This window comes from Candoia aspera, chromosome 1 (assembly GCF_035149785.1).
Source record: "Candoia aspera isolate rCanAsp1 chromosome 1, rCanAsp1.hap2, whole genome shotgun sequence".
NCBI lineage: Eukaryota > Metazoa > Chordata > Lepidosauria > Squamata > Boidae > Candoia > Candoia aspera.
Genome location: NC_086153.1, coordinates 340,978,195 through 340,999,162, shown reverse-complemented (window position 1 = coordinate 340,999,162; position 20,968 = coordinate 340,978,195). Strand labels below are relative to the sequence as shown.

The 20,968-nt window shown below is 49.9% G+C and overlaps 1 protein-coding gene across 2 annotated transcripts in view; it reads right to left on the bottom strand.

The window, feature by feature from the left end:
- The window catches only part of PIAS4 (protein inhibitor of activated STAT 4), a 33,480-nt gene that overhangs the window by 3,362 nt on the left and 9,150 nt on the right, over positions 1 to 20,968 (bottom strand). For both annotated transcript variants that reach the window (XM_063290956.1, XM_063290957.1), the window contains exons 2-10: positions 19,905 to 20,352; positions 11,737 to 11,821; positions 10,906 to 10,947; positions 9,800 to 9,890; positions 9,319 to 9,447; positions 6,131 to 6,236; positions 4,685 to 4,758; positions 4,189 to 4,349; positions 3,211 to 3,353 (exon numbers count right to left, since the gene is read on the bottom strand). In XM_063290956.1, coding sequence (XP_063147026.1) covers positions 3,211 to 3,353; positions 4,189 to 4,349; positions 4,685 to 4,758; positions 6,131 to 6,236; positions 9,319 to 9,447; positions 9,800 to 9,890; positions 10,906 to 10,947; positions 11,737 to 11,821; positions 19,905 to 20,352 — 1,279 coding nt within the window. The remainder of the gene's footprint in view (positions 1 to 3,210; positions 3,354 to 4,188; positions 4,350 to 4,684; positions 4,759 to 6,130; positions 6,237 to 9,318; positions 9,448 to 9,799; positions 9,891 to 10,905; positions 10,948 to 11,736; positions 11,822 to 19,904; positions 20,353 to 20,968) is intronic.

Sequence of the window (20,968 nt, the reverse complement as noted above, 5' to 3'; positions counted from 1 at the left end):
AGAGCGCATTGCAGTAGTCTATATGGGAGATAACCAGGGCATGAGTGACCATTTGGAGGGACTCTCGCTCCAGGAAGGGGCGTAACTGGCGCACAACACCAAGTTGCACAAAGGCCCTCCCAGCCACGGCTGCCACCTGCTCTTTGACCAGGAGCCGTGCGTCCAGGAGGACCCCCAAGTTACGCACCAGGTCTGTCTGGGGCAGTGCAACCCCATCCAGATCCAAAGATGACAATTTCCCAGAAATCGAGGGGCCATTAATCCACAGCCACTCCGTCTTCCCTGGGTTCAGCCGCAACCTGTGGTCCCCCATCCAGGCCCCCACAGCCCCCAGGCACTCGGAAAGGGTGGCCACAGCATCACTTACTTCACCCGGAATGGAGATGTATAACTGGGTATCATCTGAATATTGATGATACCTCAACCCGTGGTGACAGATGATCTCGCCCAGCGGTTTCATGTAGATGTTAAAGAAGAGAGGAGAGAGAACCGACCCCTGCGGCACCCCACAATGGAGGGGTCGAGGGCTGGATCTCTCCTCTCCTATCACCACCGACTGGGACCGGCCCTGGAGGAAGGAGGTGAACCAGCTCAGAACTGCGCCGCCCACCCCCAACTCCCTGAGCCGACCCAAAAGGATACCACGGTCGATGGTATCGAAAGCCGCTGAGGGGTCAAGGAGAGCGAGGATGGATGCACTGCCCCCATCCCGCTCCTGCCAGAGATCATCCATAAGTGTGACCAGTGCCATTTCTGTCCCATAACCGGGCCTGAAACCTGACTGAAATGGGTCTAGATAATCCTTTTCCTCCAGAATCCTCTGGAGCTGTAATGCCACCACTTTCTCAACCACTTTCCCCAAAAAGGGGAGGTGGGAGACTGGACAAAAATTGTCCAATACAGTAGGGTCCAGCGATGGTTTCTTGAGGAGGGGTTGTACCAGCACCTCCTTAAAGGCAGCTGGAAACACCCCCTCCCTCAAGGATGTATTAACCATCGCCTGGACCCATCCATGTGTCACCTCCCAAGCTGCTTTCACCAGCCAGGAGGGACATGGATCTAATTGGCACGTGGTGGCATTTATAGTCCAAAGGATCCTGTCCACTTCCTCAGGTTCAACAGGATCAAACTGATCCCAGATAACCTGGTAAGTACATTCCCTGGGTATCTCCACAGACCCTGCCTCATGCTTGGAGTCCAACTCGGTCCGGATCCGAGCGATTTTATCCTGCAGGTGCCATGAAAATTCCTCCACACGGCCCTGTAGATGGAAGTCTGACTCCCCTTTCCCTAAAAGGGATCGGGTAATCTTGAACAGGGCCACCGGGTGGCAATCTGCGGATGCAATAAGAGCGGAGAAGTACTGGCGCTTCGCCGCTCTTACCGCCACAAGGTAGGCCTTAATCGCGGCTCTAGCTTGTGTTTGGTCGGGTTCGGCTTTTGTCTTCCTCCAGCGGCGCTCTAGGCGTCTCTTAACCCTCTTCAAAACCCTCGGCTCCTCCGTAAACCACGGGGAGTGCCGGGTTTGAGTGGGCAAGAGAGGCCGCACAGGGGCAATCCTGTCCAAGGTTCCGGCTGCCTCCCTCTTCCAGGCAGCAGCCAAGGCCTCTGCTGGACCGTGCAGCAGATCCCCGGGTATAACCCCCAGCTCCCTCTGAAACCCAGCCGGGTCCATCAGTCGCCGGGGGCAGACCAATCGAATGGGTCCTGCCTCCCTGCGGAGGGGGGCGGCACAAGAGAATCTCAGGGCCACCAGGGCGTGATCTGACCATGACAATGGGGATAGATGCAGCTCTCCCCTCAGATCACATTGCCACTGCTCCGACAAGAAAACCAAGTCCGGGGTGAGGCCACCGTCTCGAGTTGGGTCGCGAATGATCTGAGCCAGGCCCATGGCTGCCATGGTAGCCATGAACTCCCGGGCTGCTTCCGAGGCCCGCCCCAGGGACGGCAGATTGAAGTCCCCCAACACCATAAGCCTGGGGAACTCCACTGCCAAACCTGAGATGGCCTCCAGCAGCTCAGGCAGGGAGGTCGCTACGCAGCAGGGAGGCTGGCGCAGTAGCAGAACTCCCAACTGTTCTCGAGAACCCAGCTTGAAGAACAGGGTCTCACACCCGGCCACTTGTGGAGCAGGGCCCTGGCGGCCACTAGGGATTCTCGGATGACAACAGCCACCCCTCCTCCCCTGCCCTGAGGTTCTGGCTGATGCCAGACTCGAAACCCAGCCGGGCATATCTCCGAAAGAGCAACGCCTCCTTCAACGCCCAGCCAGGTTTCAGTAACACACGCCAGGTCTGCCCCCTCTTCTGTGATCAAGTCACATATGAGGGGGGCCTTGTTGTTTATTGACCTGGCGTTACAGAGCAGCGGCCGAAAGTCAGGACAACCACGAGTCTGCTGTCCAGGGCCCGGGTTCGAGCACAGAGGGCCGGAACACGCCACAGGTAACAAGCACCGGGGGCGTCTTCCTCTATGATGACCCGCCCTCTGGCTCCCGTCATATCGTCCCCTGCCTGTCACCACCTCAATCACCTGCCCCGCCCTACAACCCCCGGGATCTCAAGGTCCATTAGCCCCCACTCCTGGATTCCTAAGATCGCTGGTTAAGGATAGGGACCCTTCCATTCGTTCACACAAGCACACCACAACTCAATCACTTGTTGTTAGTTTAGCCTCCTACGGTGCCCCTGGCGAAGCCCCTCTTTTAGTGACCTCCAGAGATCCAGTGGAAAACGGGAGAAAGCACCAAGAACTCCAAAGTTTTCTGAAGTAAAACAGGGACTTCATTAGAGGTGTCGTGGGTGAAGTTTAAAATGGGGAGCAGCTCCCAGATCTACCTGCTTGGAGAAACAGCCTCAGATCAGCACTGTTAGTGGCTTGAGAACGGCAGGTATCCCTGGAGCTGAAGTCCTCGGCCCACCACGGTCTCAGGCAAACCATCTCTGCCAGGTTCTCCCAACCGGAATCACAACCAGGAACTCCTTAGTCCCCTTCCCCATCTCAGCATGAAGCTCAAAGCAGGCTCCCCATGAATCCTCCCCACTCCTTCCTCTGCAGGTAGAAGGTGGGAGCAAACGTCCAAACTACCCAGGAGGAAGCGGGTTTGGAACCAGCTGGGGGAGGTGACTTTGATGGCCCTTTGGCACTATCGGGGTTTTTATTTGTTTTTTTTAAAGAGTCAGCTGCCACCATGATTTCTAGACCCACCTGTGGATCCACCCACGACTAGTATCGGACACTGAGGGCTGTAACTCCGCTCCTTCTCTGCTTTGATCGGGCGCCAGGAGCCATCCACCAAGTACTCAATCTCATCTGCATCCTCACATTCCTTTAAGATCTTTGACAGAAGCCTACAGGGGGAGAGAGAGCACAGCTGGTGGTTCCAGACTCCAGAAGCCACAGGTCCATGTTCTGCCTTCGCAGGAATGGCTTCCCTCTCAGAGGGGTTTCAGGAAATGGTCAGGACCCTACCTGAAGGCAGAGATCACCGACCCAATGCTCACAGATACCAGAGCCTCTGACTCCCGCGCCAACCGAAACCCGGAGCCAAATTCATTTTAATAACAATCGTGATTTTTAAAATCCTGCAGAACACTAAAGACCTTGCAAAATGTCAGGCACAGACCACCAACGTTTTGTGAGATGTGGCAATTCTGTAGAGTTTTTTTTGCGGGGGGGAGTGAACAAAGCAAAAACTTTTTGGGTACAAGAGTGGCAGGGAAAAAAGGAAGAGGAGGCTCTTTTGTGCATGGGTACGTGCGTGTCTTCGATTCCTGACAATTGTCAGGACCAGTCCCTGCAGTTTTCTAGGCAAAATTTTTGGAAGCAGTTGGGCCTGGCCTTCTTCTTCCCAGGGCTGAGAGAGGGGGACCGGCCCAAAGTCACCCAGGCGCTTTGCGCCAAAGACAGGACTCAAACTCCCGGTCTCTAGCCTGCTGCCTTTAACCACTACTTCAGACCGGCTCCTGCAAAAATACCTACAACAGCAATCAGTGTATTACTTAAACCAATTCACCATCAATTCATCCATCATATTATTTAAATCAATTCATCTGCTATGGGCCGAATTGTAAATGATGTGAGGCTCCCAGAGCCCATTTTTTCATCCCCTGCTGTCTTGGCACTCCTGGGGTTCCTGTGACGAAATGACCTGCTTTGGGTTGGCAAGTAACCGACTCAACTGACCCATCAATCATCAGCTGGTCGTACGTGGCTGGTTTGTCACAGACCGGACACATCCATGTGGGTTTCTTCTCGTTCATCTGCAGATAGAAAACCGCATCGAAGCACTGCAGGTGGGCACAGGTTTCAGCCCGACACGGCACCGACAAGCGCATCTTTACCAGCTTCGGAAGAGAAAAACCGCATGAGAGCCACAGGCAAAAAAAGAAAAAGAAAGAAGATCTAGAATAGCTCCTGATCAAATAAAACTGTTTCCGCGAGGGGGTGAAGGGGGTACTCGGCCCTCCAACTGGTAGGCTGGGGCAGAAGTTTAAAAAGCGGCTAAGAAACTTGGAGGCTGGATTCAGAGGCTCAACATTTCTCGGGTACATTTGACACCCACCAAAATTGGTTCCCGCTGACCAGCCACCGATGCCTGTTGGCTACCAGATCTGCCCTCTGGCTCCTCTGCCCAGAGCCGCCCTTATGTTAGAACCCTTCTTTGCAGCAAAATGCTTACCGGGCATATTAAAGATACTCTGACGCCAGTGGTGGCAATCTCACTTTCGGGATCCAGTCGCAACTTCTCTTTGACTTGGTTGGGAAGGGGGTTGGGGGGGTGGGAGAGAAGGCAGAATTAGAACCTGGAAGTGGGGAGTGCTGCGCTTGGGTTACCCCAACTCCCTTCAGAAGATCAGAGAAAAGATGAGTTTCCTTCCCAGGTGTCACATCCGGACAGCCCCGGGTTTATGCCCCTTGCAAGGTTAACCTGACAGGTTGGTATCTGAGGCAGAAAACCCAGAGCCCGTCCCTTCAGCCAACTTCTGTTATCTTATTTGTTTGTTTATCAAATTAATATGGCCGCCCATCTCACAAGAAGTGACTCTCCTTGTTATTCAATACAATTCAATGCAATATGAAATTATTCCACTTGTGTAGCTCTGTCTCACATTTGTGACTCCCAGCGGCTCACAGGTTTGGTTAAAAAGCACCCAATAACCAAAATTAAGGAAAATGGTAAAACCACAGTAACTCTTCAAAACAAATGAAAAACCTAACTGAAACCGAAATTAAAACCAAAAACCATAAAAAGCAGGCAAGCACAAGTCATGGATCAGTCGGTATAACCATCTAGCAGGCTCCACTATCACATCAGAAGGACTCTCCACGCCAGCTTTCCACAACCCGGAGCCTTAATGGGCTGGCCTTGCACACACCAAAGTCAAGAGCCACAGATTTTGGGGCTAAGAGATGGGAAGCCCTATACACTGAACCAACATTTTCATCTGAAGGAGCAAGGGTGCTTCTTTTTTCAATTACCCCTTGAGACCACTGTCTTAAAACAGCCTAGAGATTATAGGTAGTCCTCGCTTAACGACGACAACTGGGACCGGAATTTCGGCTGCTAAGCAATGCGGTTGTTAAATGAATCAACCCGATCTGACCACCATTTCTGTGATGGTCGTTAAGCAAATCACACAGTTTCCTATTGATTTTGCTTGCCAGAAGCCAGTTAGGAAGGTTGAAAATGGTGACCACACGACCACGGGACGCTGCAACAGTGTGAACCGGTTGCCAAGCGCCCAAATAACGATCATGTCACTGTGGGTCGTAAGTGTGAGGACTGGTCGTAAGTCAGGTTTAGCACCATCATCAGTCCAAACTGTCACTAGACGAATGGTCTTTAAGCGAGGACTACCTGTACATTTCTTCACAGCAGTGATTCTACAAAGCAAAACTAGAACAGAGGTTTTATGCGGCTGGGGAGACACCACGTGATCTCTGCAGCAGCCAGGAGCCCCCCGCCCCAACTTCCTTAAGAGGATACTGGTATTCATGCTTTCTTCCACTTCCTTGACCCCCAATTCTGCTGATCTCAACTCCTAGATACCCCACCAGCTAAACTGAAGATCCAGTTCCGGAGGAAAGGGGCCCCTGTAGGAGGATGAGAGTTGCACAAACTCACCAAGGGCCTTGCACAGCTCTGGGTGTTTAATGCCGATGGTTTTTAACCGCTGCAGCAACTCTGCCGATGTTGTCTGTCGCACGAGAAAGAGGCCCACCGAGTAACTCTGTAAAGTATTGGGAGAACAAAAAGCGTGCAGTGTCAGGAGGCATTCTAAACATAATTTAAAAAAAAAAAAAAAATTAATTATTTAAGCAGCCCAACTAGGCATTCCTGAAGGATCTTGTTAGCTTGAAGTTCCCACATGTATTGAAGTATTCACCGAAGGGTAGAATAATGGACTTGGGATCCTTGAAGCCATCCAGTCCATCTCCCTGCTCAGTGCAGGATTCCAAATTAGAACCTCAATATGAGGCTGTCCAGAGTTTATTTGAACCCGTCCAACAAAGGGGAGACAGGACGACGTGTGCCAGCATCAGACGGCTCTTTCTGGTGTGAAGTTTTTTCCTAACATTCAGTCTCAAACGTCCTCCTTCTAATTTAAATGCATTATTCCACACCCTGGACTCTGGAGCATGAGAGAAAAGATCCTGGTCTTTTTCCGCATGACATCTTCGAGTACTTGACAAATATTATCATGCACCCCTTCAGTTGTCCTTTCTCAAAATTAAACCCCGTTCCTTCAGTTTCTCCTTGAAAGAGGAGTTTCCAGCCCCTGATTATCTTGAGTGGCTTTACGGATACCACATGCATCTTCCATTTCCACACCATGGTTAAAAGCATTTTTTTTTATGGTTGTCTGGAGCTGAATACAAACTTTTTCTTATTATTACAAAATGTGATGTAGGATTTTTTTTTTTTTTAGCTAAAGGCTGGCAACTTGCTAGCTGGGGAATTCGGGGAGTTGAAGTCCACACGTTTTCAAGTTGCTGAGGTTGAGAAACACCGATCTAGATGGCTCAAAGATGCCTACATCTTCACGAAAACCAGGACCCAGAAAGATGGCCAGGGAGCATCTTTCCACCCCTACCCTTTTACTTTCGGCCTGACACCCAACTCCACAGGCTACTGAAGTGCTTCTCCTGGACCTCTCTCCCTCCCCTGGCTTATCCATCCCATTGCTCGCAGTTAAGTGGCTCCTCATTTGCAGCATGCAGCTCTTCAGATCTGAAGTGGAAAAGGTGCTTTGGGGAAAGCATGGAAAAAATGCGCTCAGCCCCTCCTTAAAGAAGCCTTGCCTTTCTCTGGGTTCTCATGCTAGATGTACAGTCTCGGGAAATATGCATTTGAGTTAAGAAGGTGCTGGCAGGGTGTAATAAGCATCACCATAGCACAAAAACCAACTAATGCTCTCCAGAACATCTTAAGCAAACCAGAAGATCCTGCAGCCCAAGAAGAAATACAGGAGTCACCTACAACATGCAGTATAAGGACTGTTAACAGCCACTATGTAGGACAGGCAAGCAGAAGACCAGCCGAGCGCATCCACGAACACCCAACCAGCAGTCAGAAGACACAGTGAAAACTCCTTAATCTTGCAACACAAGGACAGACTCAACCATAGTTTCAACTGGGGAACCGTCAGCATCCTAGACCAAGCCAAATCCAAAAATGTGAGGGAATTCCTGGAAGCTTGGCACTCAGACAAGTCATCTATCAACAGGCACACAGAGGTAAACCACATTTACACCCCATTCAAAAGAGTCAATAAAAAAGCTAGGAGGGAAGCAAAAAGACCAGAACACCTCTTCGCCAGCAATCAACACCCAGATAAGCAGGGATTAACACCAGACAAACAATCAAGCAGACAAACAACACCCCAATCAAGGAACTACCCAGGAGGAAACCACACACCCACCAACACTTGACAGGGCAAGCTACTGTACCTAGCCAGGTAATGAAATCTCTGCAAGAAAACAACCAAGCTCAGAGAACACCAAGGACTCCACAGGGTTCTCAGACAGGCCCGGGGCTAAGACAATTTGTGATCTTACTTGATTGGGACAGATACTCTTGCCTGTATATTTCCCCCATGCGCCAGTATTTCTGTATTTGGTTGGAAGTTCTGAGAATGTTTTTACCTCTGTCTGCCACCCGGAGTCTTTTGATGTGGCGGCCTTATAAATCTAATGAATAATAATAATAGCCAGTAGATAAAAGAAACTGGGAAAAAAAGCGGACAAAACCAGGAATTGGCAATAGATACAAGCTGGCACCATCACGAAGGAAATGGAAGGATTAATATCTGCAGCTCAAGAACAATCATTACAAAGAAATGCAATGAAATCAAGGCTTCAGCATGTAACAAACAGCAGCAAATGCAGGCTTTGTGGGGAAGAAAAAAGATGGCTCAAGGAATTAGTGAATGCAACAAAAACTGCTCAGACTAGCCGTAAGCAATGTGATGACAGAGCAGCCACTATGATCCACTGGCATCTGTGCAAAACTATAATTTCTAAGTTTCCTGAATGTAATATGCTCACAAAAATTAAGATGTTAAAAATGTATGGGATTTTAACATGCAAACTGATTGCCATTTAGAATACAACACACCAGATAGAACAATCACTGGAAAGAGTAATTTCTGTAGATGTGGCAATCCCTCGGGGGGGGAAAAAATGCTACAGACCTAATGATCAAAATAGGTCGATTATAGAAAGGACCTTGAAAAAAATTAACCCCTAGAGTTATTGGCGCATTAGGTGGAATAACAAACAGATGAAGCACTTTTTTACAAGAACTGAATATTTCAGCTATGACACTGAATATTTCACCTGTCAATTTGCAAATAGACACTTTGCCGAAACGGCTCAGCCTCCTGCTGCAGAAACGATGCTTTGAGAAAAACCACCGAGTTCCAGCCTAGCGTGAACCCTCTCTTAACTGTATAGCAAAACGGCTCACGCATGTTTGGGTCTATTTTTTAAACCCCCGCAGCATGATGAAAATTAATGGGGTGCCTTTCCCCATTTTATTAGAAATATTTCTTTTATAACTCTAAAGCCACTCCGAAGCCCCTTGTAACAGCCGCAAAGCCCCGCTGATCATCACAGATGGCAGAAAGCCAGCCAAGTTCATCTCTCCCGGTCCGAGGCAGAGCCACGCATCTGGAAAAGAGAGTGTCCCCCCTGCCCCGGGCCGGCTGCTCTGACCCTGAAATGCAGGCAAGGCCCGCTGGTGCAGGAAGCAGGCAAAAATCAAGAGAAATCCCACGCGATCCTTCTCCCTCCCTTCTGCAGGATCCTCACCTTCCCGTAATTGCCCCAGACGACGGTGATGCGGTTGGTGGCGGAAGACAGGTACATGAGATGAGTAAGGTTGATGGGACGACAAGGCCTCTTTGGCTCCACCCCAGGCTTGTTGGAAGGGTAATAGCCCTGGAAAGAGAAAGGGGCTGTCTGCAGGCGACCCGGAAGAGCATCAACAAATCTGCCTTCAACTGGCAGGAGGAGAACGAGGCGCTTCCTGAGAACAGGGCAGCAGCCACAACCCAGACCGCCTAGGATGACTGACGTTAGATGCCACTGGAATGGACACCTTCTGGTGCCAGGGGACCCTCCCTCCGACACACCCTGCAGTGCTGAGGACAGGCTCTGTGGGCCGAAGGAGCAGGGCGTGCAAGCGAAGACGGCCTGGAGGAGCTACGCGTGGCTGAAAAGGAGGCTCCCTGCTGATTCTGCTGGGGGCAGGGGAAGGACCACCCATGCCCGGGCAATTGGAATGACTTACCGGAACAGAACAGTAACTGTGGTTCACTTTGACAGCGATATTTGGGGGATATTGATCTTCCTGAGGGCAGCTGGTATCTGTGTAGCAGATCCTGAGAAAGGAAGCACAGGTCAAGAATCCAGACGGAGAGGGCGGCAAGCATCAGCTCACCTGATCTCCTGGAGGTCCGGTCCTCCAGGTGTACCAGGCTGCCAATACTTCCGTTTTGCTGACCCGCCATTGGGCCCATTTCCATCAACCAGCCCTCCTGCACCCACAGTATTCACTGCAGCACCTGGCAGGATCTTCAGAGCCTGCAAGCCGGAATCCCTGGGCAAAGATGCCAGAGAAAAACGGCTTCTCCTATTTGCCCAAACCTCTATGGACTGAACTGGTTTCAAAATTAGCCGGAGGGCCGTGTAAGATTATCCCTAGAGCCAGATTGGGGTAGAGTTAAGGATCGTTAACTTGGAGATGCATACGGGGGAGGAGCAGTACGAGTCACCCCACCCTCTACTCTGTCACCGATCGTGGTAGCCACAGCCTTGAGCAAAACACCAGGCCTAGCCTGCTGCTGTGAGCCGCGGTTTCGCTTTCAGTTCCTCCAAACCAAACTTTACTTCTGGAAGAAAGCAAGGAGTGCCTGACTCTTCCTCTTCCTCTTCACCAGTTCAGATAAGGTGGAACAGAGCAGATTTAATGGGAATCAGCACTTGCATTCCCTTTCTTGGGCGTGTTGGCGAGTGACTGGAGGCAGTGTGATAAAAACTGATTTTTGCTGCATATCACACAGGCAGAACCATAAAATCTACACTCCAGCTCGTTCCTGCATGCCCCCAAAACCTCAGAACTTTGGCCAAATTGCAAGTCGAGATGCCCAGCAACTCTCCCTGTCCCCCAAAAGCTATCAGGAATCCCTCCAAATCCATTTGATCCCAAGGGCAAACTGTTTGAAAAAAAAACACACACACACACACCTCACACCCTCTTCTGCAAAGCTTTTGAGGCTGTTTGCAAAGGATCTCAACCCACATCACTGCCTTGTTCTCATTCCTTCCCTTCCCTTCCCTCCACCCCATCGCTGTCTCTGGGGAAGAAAGAATTAGCACCACAGCATCCAGGCTTACCTGAGGACAACCTGGACTGATCTCACGCCCGGCTGCAATTCCCTGCCAAAGTACAAACACAGACAAATCAGGGGGGGGGGGGAAACCCCACACACAATTTAGGCAGCAGGAGGGGAAAAAAAGTAACCCAAGCAGCTTTGGCTTGGGTTCTCTCAGGCTGACAACTCTTCAAGACTGCTCCCTCATTCCCAAATCACAGGACTTCCCCTCCCAAGGAGAGATGACCCACCGGCCGATGCTGTGTGATTTGGAGGCTGTTTGGACAAAGAACTGCACTTGCCCCAAAGCAGTTTCACAAGTCAAAATGTAGGCTGACCAACAGGGAGAGCCAAAGGGGACCCCAAACCCCTCGATCAGGAGGGACTGCACTGTGGTATCTACAGAATATTTCTGCTGTTGTGGTTGTTGTTCTTACTGGACTCCAAGGCCCATCAGCCACAGCCAAATGCAAAACAGCGGGAGGGTAGGAGAGGAGATATTGTCCTGCAACTCACAAGCTGCAGACTCAGTGAGAAATGTACATTTCGCTTATTATTGCTGAGGGACCCTGACCCAGCCCTTAGGAACTGGCCCAGCAGAGATGCCCAAACACCAGTCAACGGGGAACCATTAATGCTCCCGTTTCCCCGCCGAGCAGTACTGAGGTTGAGAGAGATGCATTTAGCCTGTAGCAGGGACAACAGTTTTAAAACAAGGTTGACTTTCTGTGGTTTGGCTTGCCAGCCTCCCACAAGACACTCAAAGACCCTGTTCAGATTTTTTTTTTAAGCATTCATCAACCCAAGAAGTCTCCTATTTGGCCCAGGAGCTGCAAGGAAACAAGGAGAGTACCTGGAATTTCTGATCAGCTCGACTTGTCGTGGCGTCAGGGCAAACACGCACGGACTTTCTTGAAGCTTCTCGTTGTTCTGTGGGACTGGACATTGGGGGGGGGGCAAAAAGATTGTCAGGGGACCAATCTCAAGGAGGAACACAGCTGAGAAATCTACCGCCGTCAAAAAGCCGCCTCCGTTGACAAAACCAGGCCCAAGGCCACAAAGGGCATCTGGGTGGAAGTCCCACTGGCAACTGGAGGCTGGCAAACGGGCTACACGTGCCTCTGCTGGCTTCCATACAACCATGTGCCCCTCAGAGGGACTTCGCAAACAGAGGAAATTATCCTCAAACGGCAACTGAGACCGTTCAAACTGGAGGTGAGGGAACTGCTGACCTTGTCCAACCTACATCCTGATTTTCTAGACAGCTAAGCAAAGGCGCAAGATACAAGCATCAAAATCTGAAACCCAGTTAAGTGAAAAGGGTATCCGTAAAGCAAATAGAAAACAGAACTCTAGGTAAAAACTACTACCCCGTTCTGCTATTTTCAGCACGCAAGGCGGCTTTTTTTCCTAGTTGGGGCACAGAAGGTGCTGCGCGTTATTTCCCGCCAGCCTTTCTCTGGCTGTTTCCAAGCACACAGCCTCCCTAAGTGGCTGGAGAGGTTTGGGAAGCAAGAAGAGAATCAATAACGCTGAGTACAAATGCTACCAGAAAACTGCAATAGAAGAGAAGCAGCCGGATGAATCAGCCATTTAAAGGAGGCCAACACCTTTTTATTTTTTAATAGGTCTTCCTTTCCACCACAGCGGCCTAATTCCCCTCCTTCGGGTAGACTACAGGTAGTCCTCGTTTAACAACCATAATTGAGACCGGAATTTTTGTTGCTAAGCGAAGCAGCCATTAAGCGAATCCAACCTGATTTTACCACCTTTATTTGCAGTGGTTGTTAAGCAAATCACCACGTGCATTAAGTGAACCATGTAGTCATTAAGCAAATCACATGGTTCCCCATTGATTTTGCTTGCCAGAAACTGGGTAGGAAGGTTGAAAAGGGCGATCACATGACCACAAGATGCTGCAACGGTCGTAAATCCGAACCGGTAGCCATGCACCCAAACCATGATCGCGTGACTTGGGGGGGAAATGCTGCAACAGTTGTGAGGACCAGTCACAAGTCATTTTTTCCGGCACCTTTTTAAGTCTGAACCATGACTCACTGAATGGTTGTTAAGTGAGAACTATCTGCAGTAAAAGGGAAGAGAACTTACGGCACCCAGAGTGCCAAGAAGGTGACCGGTTTCTCATCTACAAATCTGTGCATTCAACTGCCATTAGGTTTTATATTTTCCAAAATGTCCTTTGTTTCGTAAGTCCTTTGGAGAATACTGGTGCAACCTGTGACCATCACAGTGTCTGGTAAGAAAGAGACTTAAATGTCTATTTAGTCCTGCAATTCCCTAGGCTCTGACTAAATGCAGACTCCTGCCTCAATCCACAGCCATCCCACGCACCCCCCTTTTTCCTGCTTTACGTCCCATCTTGCTCTGCGCACTCCAAAGCCGGCACACTCTTTCTTTCGGCTCCGAGTCGCCCTAAGATGTGACGGCTTGGGACATTCCTGGCCACCTGTGAGCCTTCCTCTTGACCCAGACCCGACCTAGAAGGCGGAGAGGTTCAAAGGCACAGCTCCTTGACCAGCTAATTCGATTAGGCGGTAGAAGCACTGCAAATAGCGCAGAAGACTAACAAGTGGCCTGCTGTAAGCCTCAAGCCACTCTTCATTCATTCATATATATATTGCATCCTTTACCACGAAGCAGCGGTCAGGCCTCCCATGCCTGAACCAATAAAAAAGTAATGTTTCCTTTGCGTCAAGCTCAGCTCACGATCAGAGACCGCCCCGGGCAGTTCCTTCGGCAGCAACATAGCACTACGGAGGATTGCCGTTGCTTTCTTCTGGAATGGGTTCTCAACTTCCAGTCTAGCCTATAGCCCTGTGTCCCCTGGACTAACCAGGCTGAAACCTGCTTCGCTTCCAAGTCCAGGCAAAACTGGCCACACGCTGCCACTGACTAAGACAGTCGACGGATTACCTGTCCTGCATGCTTCCCTTCGTCGTCCCATCGTAAGTTACGTTGCCAGACAAGTCTACCACTTGCGACCCAGAAAAACCACCACAAAATCTTGCAGTTCCTTACAAGGTTAACCGATTTAACAGGGGAGGAGATACTTATGGTCTCGGTAGCAGACCTGTCTGAGCTAAGAAGCCGCAAGAGGCTTTCTCTCACCGGCTCCCTCTGCGGAGAAGTCCACTGTGGGCTGGTGCAGCCGAGAATGAAAAATGAGAAGGGAAACTGAGAGAGAAACGAAGATGCTTATCCCAGCCGTTTTGTTTTTTTTTCAGGCACCTGGCATGGAGGTGGGTGAGCAAGACTGTGAAATGGAGGACTCCCCCTTTTCCTCTGAGCCTAGCAGAAAACAAAGGTGATGGGCGGAAATCCCCTTTCGCAGTGCCCAGCCCGGCTAGGTGCTAATGCTAAAGGTGGCCACGGACACGCTAACCTTTTTAAAAATTATTATTATTTTCATTTATGTGGCTGCCCCTCTTGCCCCCCCACCCTCAAAACCTCCAGCACTGATTCTTTGTTTCCTACTTTGGGAGACTTCAAAGGCCATTTTGCCCTTCAAGGAGCCTTGCTGTGACTCCTAATCTTAAAGCTAAGACATGGAGGAAGGAATTAGTGTTTCTTAGGTTCGTCCTCAGCTTTCAAACCAGCACAGACAGGGGTCTCCGGGCAACAGTCCCCGCAAAGCGATCCGCCTCCTTTTTTGCAAAATGGTCACACTGTGTGCTTTTGAAGCGTGCCAGGTTAGCTTGCCAAAGTGAAGTCACACAACAACACTGCCACACTTTCTAAAGGGGTGTGCGGTGGCAGGTAAGGTGCGAGGGAGGCACAGAAGGGATTAAAAATACTTCTCAAATGGTGGTAAAAGCAGAGATGGTTCCTAGTCTCTCACTACCCATCACAGTGAAACTGTGGCTAAGCAGGCACTCTCCGTCATCTTCTTCTCCTCCTCCTCCTCCTCCTCCTTCTTAGAAAAAAACATTTCAGCAAATCATCCAAATTCTTTCATAAAACAGGTAAGAGTTCAAGAGTTGTGAGCAGGTCCAGCCCTTCCGTTCAGTTCAGTCGGGGCCATTTCCAGATTAAGTCCGGGCCCAACGCTTCTTCAAATGTCTTGAGGCACTGATTAAAAGCTGGACAAGAAGGGAAGTGAACAGCACCAGAAACTAATCTTGCCACCCCTCAGAGGGATTCGTCATTACCTGTTGTCCCTCAGTGCATGATTCATTGCACTGCCAGCCCTTCAAGGTAGGCCAGACTCCACAAGAAATCCCAGAACTCTTCTTTATTGATATAGGCTGCAACAACAGATTTTTGAAAGCCCGATGGCATTTCCCCCTCCCTCCCTCCCTCCCTCCTACACCAAAGGGAGTCGAGGCGTGGCGACCTTGCGTTTCTTTCTCGGGCTTTCTGGCTTTCCCAGCCTAAGCTCATGGTTTACTAATGGCTGATGCGTATTTCCTTTGAGGCCATCTCTGCACTCCTCTACACATGGAGTAATATTATGAATGTACACAAGGAGTGGGGCAGAATCCCTTCAGGAATCAGCAGTCATCAGAGGGGTAAGGAGAGGGCAGCAGAAAAGCACATGCTGGGGTAGAAAAGAAAGAAGAGGTAAGTGAAGACGGGAGGCCACAGAATTTTGAACACTATGAAGATCCATGATTGGACACGTACAGCTTTCAGGAGAAATACAACGTGGCTTAAATAAGGAGAGAAATGGAGGTGTGGGATGCTCAAGGTCAGGTTCACACACAGCATTAAGCTGTGGCTGGCTCCTTCAGTTTAGAAGTTTTATCATCTGTCCTACGCTGAATAGTGGATTTACATATTCGACATTCTTACCACGCTGTTAACTTCCTGTCTTTTACTGTTATTTTACTTGTTGTTTTCAAAAGCTTTTCGTGTTTTAAGGAACAGTGAGATTAGAATAATTAGAATGGCACATTGATGAAACCACAGTCTCCTGGGTTTCCACCACACGCCCAGCCACAAATCCTGCTTTACAAGCACTGGATTCTCTCCCCAAAATAAATCCATCAGATATTGGAAGTGCAGTGTGTGAACGTGGCCAGAACAAATGGACCCACCTCCGTGATCGGTCGGACCAACGACCTTGAGGGGAGGAAGTTCAACACAACTCCCCCACCCAACCCAAAAAGAGTTTAAATCCAGAGACTTCAGATGGCAAGGAAAAAGTCAACGCCTTTTTTGCTAGGGAAGATTGCAGGAACACAAGCACCCTGCTTGCTTCCCCCACATCACTACTGCTGTCCTGGCATTTGCTATATTTAATTATGTTAATTATGAGGTGTCAATTCACAGCAGAGCTTGCCAAGACTTCCACTGTTGGACTGGAGATGTTAACCTGAGCAGCTCTAGAAAGAGGGGTATCTCGGAGCTGACTAAGAGATTGTCTGCCCAGGACAGTGGAAACATTTGCCAGCCCAAATCACAAGCTTTTCTGGAGGACAGCAGAGCAGGGAAAACGCTCAGGAGTCATGGTGGAGCAAGTGATGAGCTACCTAGAGATCGGTGCTGCAGGGAAGATGATGGGTGATGGGCTAACAGGGATCTGCCTGGCCTGATGGTGCAGTAAAGACAACCTGATCTTACTAGCAGACACAGGCTGAGTTCAAACCTTACTCCTTTTTCCTGAGTAAGCCACAGCTGACACCCAACTGCTGCCCAGCTACTAAGCTGTAAACCACAGTTTGAATGCTGCAAGAGTTCAGTTTGCACAGGGCATGAAGCCAAAACAAACCATGCGCTGCTGAATGTGATGGGTAAACCAGGCCACAGAGCTTTGTTTGAGGCTAGAAAACGAGGGCTAGAACATCCTGAAGAGGTGACTGTCCAGTTCTAGCCAGGAGCAGTCCTTCTCTCTCAATGCTCAAAGTTGCTCTCTGTAACTTAAACCCTGGGGCACAAATGGGAGATTCTCTCCAGCTCTCATAACACAAGGACATGCTGGACAATTACGGGTGGATCACTTTTTCATACAACCCAAGAACAAGCTGAGGTTTCACTGCCACCCGGAGTGGTAGGCGGCAGTATTGCAACTGAAACTTTCCCCGCGACCCGGGTTCGACCCCAGCGGGAGCCGGATTCTCTCTCGGGCAGCCGGCTCGGGTTGACTCAGCCTTCCACCCTTCCGAGGCTCGCTGGGGAAGGTGACAACCGGGGAAGGCAGTGGCCAACCACCTCGCTCTATAGTCTGCCGAGAAAGCGTCGCGGAAGCGGCGTCCCCCCAGAGGCTCAGACGTGACTTGGTGCTGGCACAGGGGACCTTCCACCTTTCACACATACCGAGGGACTGTGGTAGCCACGCTTTGGAGCATCATCCCTCCAGAACTTAGATTGGCCCTAGCCTTCCGGCCTTAGGAAGGGCTGAAAACATGGCTGTGTCACCAAGCCTGGGAGTCTGGTGGTAGGGGTGAACCTTTTCAGTGGTTGAACTGAATGGGATAGATGGTTGTATTCACCTGCTGACTGTGATTATATTTTGTATTTAACTTAGCTTTTAATGGTGCTTTTTTATTATGGTTATATGCTCAAGTTCATTTATATTTTTTATTGTTGTTGTTTTTAACTGTTGTGAACTGCCCAGAGTCACACACATGAGATGGGCGGCTATACAAATCGAATAAATAAGCAAGCCCTTCAACAGCTACTACGCCCAAGAACTACTACAGGCAGTCCTTGTTTAGCGATTGCCTCATTTAGTGACCGTTCACAGTTATAACAGTGATGACTAAAGTAACTATATGACCAATCCTCACATTTAAGACCTTTGCAAGTCTGTAAAGGAAAGGAAAACTGAAGTAAGATCATAAGCATGGTCGCGGTTTCACAGTCGCTGCTTCGCTTAGCGACTGAGTTGCCGATCCCAACTGTGGTCACTAAACAAGGACTACCTGTACATCCTACCACTAGTATCCTAGGCACCAGAATATCAGTTGCTAGGAAAAATTATTAGTAGAAAGATGTTGATCAATGTGGAAATAGAAAGCTGTAGCAGATGGGGTCTTCCTTTGGTCTGATGGAAGAAGACTCTAAGTTATATTCTCGGGCTTTGTCAACTTAGTCCAGCCCTTGTTGCAGCATGGAAGGAGACTTTCCCCTGCCATCTGTGATGGCCCTTCCGGCTTTTGAGAACACCATCATATCCTGTCCCACCTCAGCTTCCTCTTTCAATTTCTCTGCATAAGGCTTGCTATCCTTCCCACCTTGTTTACCTCATTCTGAAGCTCTGATACCCAGAACTGGACCTGGCACTGGAGGTGAGGTTTGTCTAATGCAGAATAAAAGTGCATCTTAACGGTCAGGCCCCATGACTTGAAATATGTATCACAGTTCTATTAATACACCCTTTAAAAAAGGGGAACATTTAGCTGTGGCAGGAATTTGTGAAAACGCACACCCAACATGCTCACTGGATCATATACAAAGCAGCAGCACCAGCTCATAAAAAGCCCTCATCCCCACCCCCACCTTGGCCTAAAACAACTCACAGCACAGAAACACTTTGGGAGTCGGAGCAGCGAGGAACCTCTCAGAGGACACCGAGGCCTTCTAAATTATCTTGCAATCAAAACACTGAGATTGCCTCAGCCAGTTTGCCAAAGGATCTTTATAAAGATTCCACCAAGCCGTGTGCACACCGCAGATCGCCTCCCTGCCACCCCTTGGGATGCAAGGAGAAGCCATCCAGAAGTCAGGAGTCCCAGTTCCAAACCCGCCGGGCACCTAGTCCCAATCTGCTCACCCAAAGCATCCCTTTCGGTAAGGCTAGCAGCCTCGGGAACAGAAGTACAATTACCCAGGGCTAGGGCGGCAATGCAGGGGCCAAAAGAGCGAACTAGGAAGACGGGCCCAAGTCCAACTCGACCACAGAACACCCTGGGTGATTTCTGGCCAGTCCCTCTTTGCAGCCCAACCCACCTCAGAGAGAAGTTACTGTGGAAATAAAAGAGGGGGCAGCCCCACGGACATCACCTCCAGCTGGCAGATAAAAGATGCAACACAGCAATTGCCAAGATGGCCTCTGGGCGGCAGATTTGATTTGGAAAGGGGGAATAAGAAGCAAAACCATTTCAGAGACGGAAAGATGCTAGCGCTGGACCCGAGAACCTCTGAAACGTCCGATCTGCTGCAACCTGGCCCATCCAGCCTGCAAAAGGAATCAGGGCGCACCAATCACAGTGGGAAAAGGACGGCTTCCCATTTGTGGTGGTGGCCATGGATAAGAGACATGTCTTCCAAGCACCAAGAATTTGGGGCGGGGGGGGGGGATTCTCGTAACTAGTGCATCATCTGCAGCTGACACCAGCTTTGTTCACACTACGCATGCACGTATTTATCAGATTTATATACGGCCACCCATCTCACAAGAAGTGACTCTGGGCAGCAGACAGCAAAAAAGTATAAAAACGATACTTAAAAAGTACAAGTGCTATTTTCCTTTATACTTCTGTTTAATGAGGAATCTGTACTTGCAAGCACTGCTAGTGTTGGAAGCGAAAAAGATGACGGCAAGAAAGATTCTGCGGAAGGGAAATCATGCCGAGATGACCTGCCAGAGGCCTGACCTCACCTCTTCCTCAGAGACCAAACTGATCCCCGAATGCAGAAACCCGACATCCCCATTCCAGCTACGAGGACTTTTGGGACCCCCCATTTGGGGAAAAAAGGGGTGGGGGCCACCTCAACTTCTACTGAAACGGAGTGCAGCTGCCACGGAACTGGCAAATTCTACGCAGTACCAAAAGCTTTGAGGCTTTGATATTTCCCGGCCCCAAGGCCCACGGCTGTCCCAAGCCGTTCTTGGATCGAGCCACACGTCAACCGATCACACAAGGTGTTACCCACAGCTTCGAAGAAAGAAAAAGAGCTCTGAGGCTCAGGCAGGGAAGCCCGGCAGATGGACTAGTCCTCAAGGCCCCATCCGCACGTGTGACAAGGGGGCACCGCCTCAGCGGTCTGCTCCCACCACCATCCGCGAGCCTGGAGCGCGTGGCCTCCAGGACCAGCGACTGCCCTGGCCCCACTCACCAAGCTCTGTGGGCTTCAACAGTTCGTCCAAGATCGTGTAGAAGGGAAGCTTCACCAACCGGACCTCAGGCTTCACCGGTTTCACAGGCAACCGCCCAAGTCCGTTTAAATACTTTCCATAGAGAGAGGGATAGTCTATGTTGGAAGTAGAGAGGGCAGTCCTGGCTACTGTGCTGTTGCGGTCAAAGGAAGAATGGATGGAAAGCGCTTCGGAAGGAGGCCGGTGCTGCGGTGGTGGCGGCTGCTGGGGCGGCTGTCCTGGGTCAGAGATTTTGGAGTAACGAGTCTCATAGATCTCCTTTATCTTCTTGAACAGTTCTGGGCTACAGTCAAACTGGACCAGCTGCAAGGCCCGAGTTACCAGTTCGTGTTTTAGACCACTCTTGCTCCGGCCAACAAATCCTAGCAACATCTGCAGGTCTGAGACGCGGAAGCTCATCACCATATTCTGCAAATGAGATGGGAGGACAGACAGACAGACAGACAGACAAACCCTGATGTCAAAAGTCAATCGGAGGTGGATTGATCTAGCCCAAGTATCTACGACCACCAGCAAATTCCCCCCACCACAAAATTTGGGCTACACGTTATCGACTCACTGAAGTAGCCTTTGGCACCCACCTCACCTTCGGGGTGTCTTCTTAATAATTATGAAATTTATTCTGTGTATCAGGAATACATACCACCAGAAGATGTCTGTTGGAAAAGCCATGGAGCCTAGAATTCAGGACTGATCAAGCTATTTTTTAGTTTGGTGCTTCAGCGAGAGAATCCCTTCAATCCCTCTCCTTAGCAATAAACATACAGAAAGACATAAAACAACTATTTTAGGAAGGACACTGACAATCTGGAAAGTGTCCAAAGAAGAGCGACCAAGATGTTCAGGGGATGGAAAGGAAAACACCAGGAAAAGCAATTTAAGGGACTGAGCATGCCTGGGGAAGAGAAGACTGCAGGGAGGACACAGTACAATGTCTTCAAGTATCTGAAGGGTGATGAGGAATAAGATGGGGTCAGAATTGCTCAGGGTTGTGCCAGAAGACATGGGGTTTAAATCCCAAGAA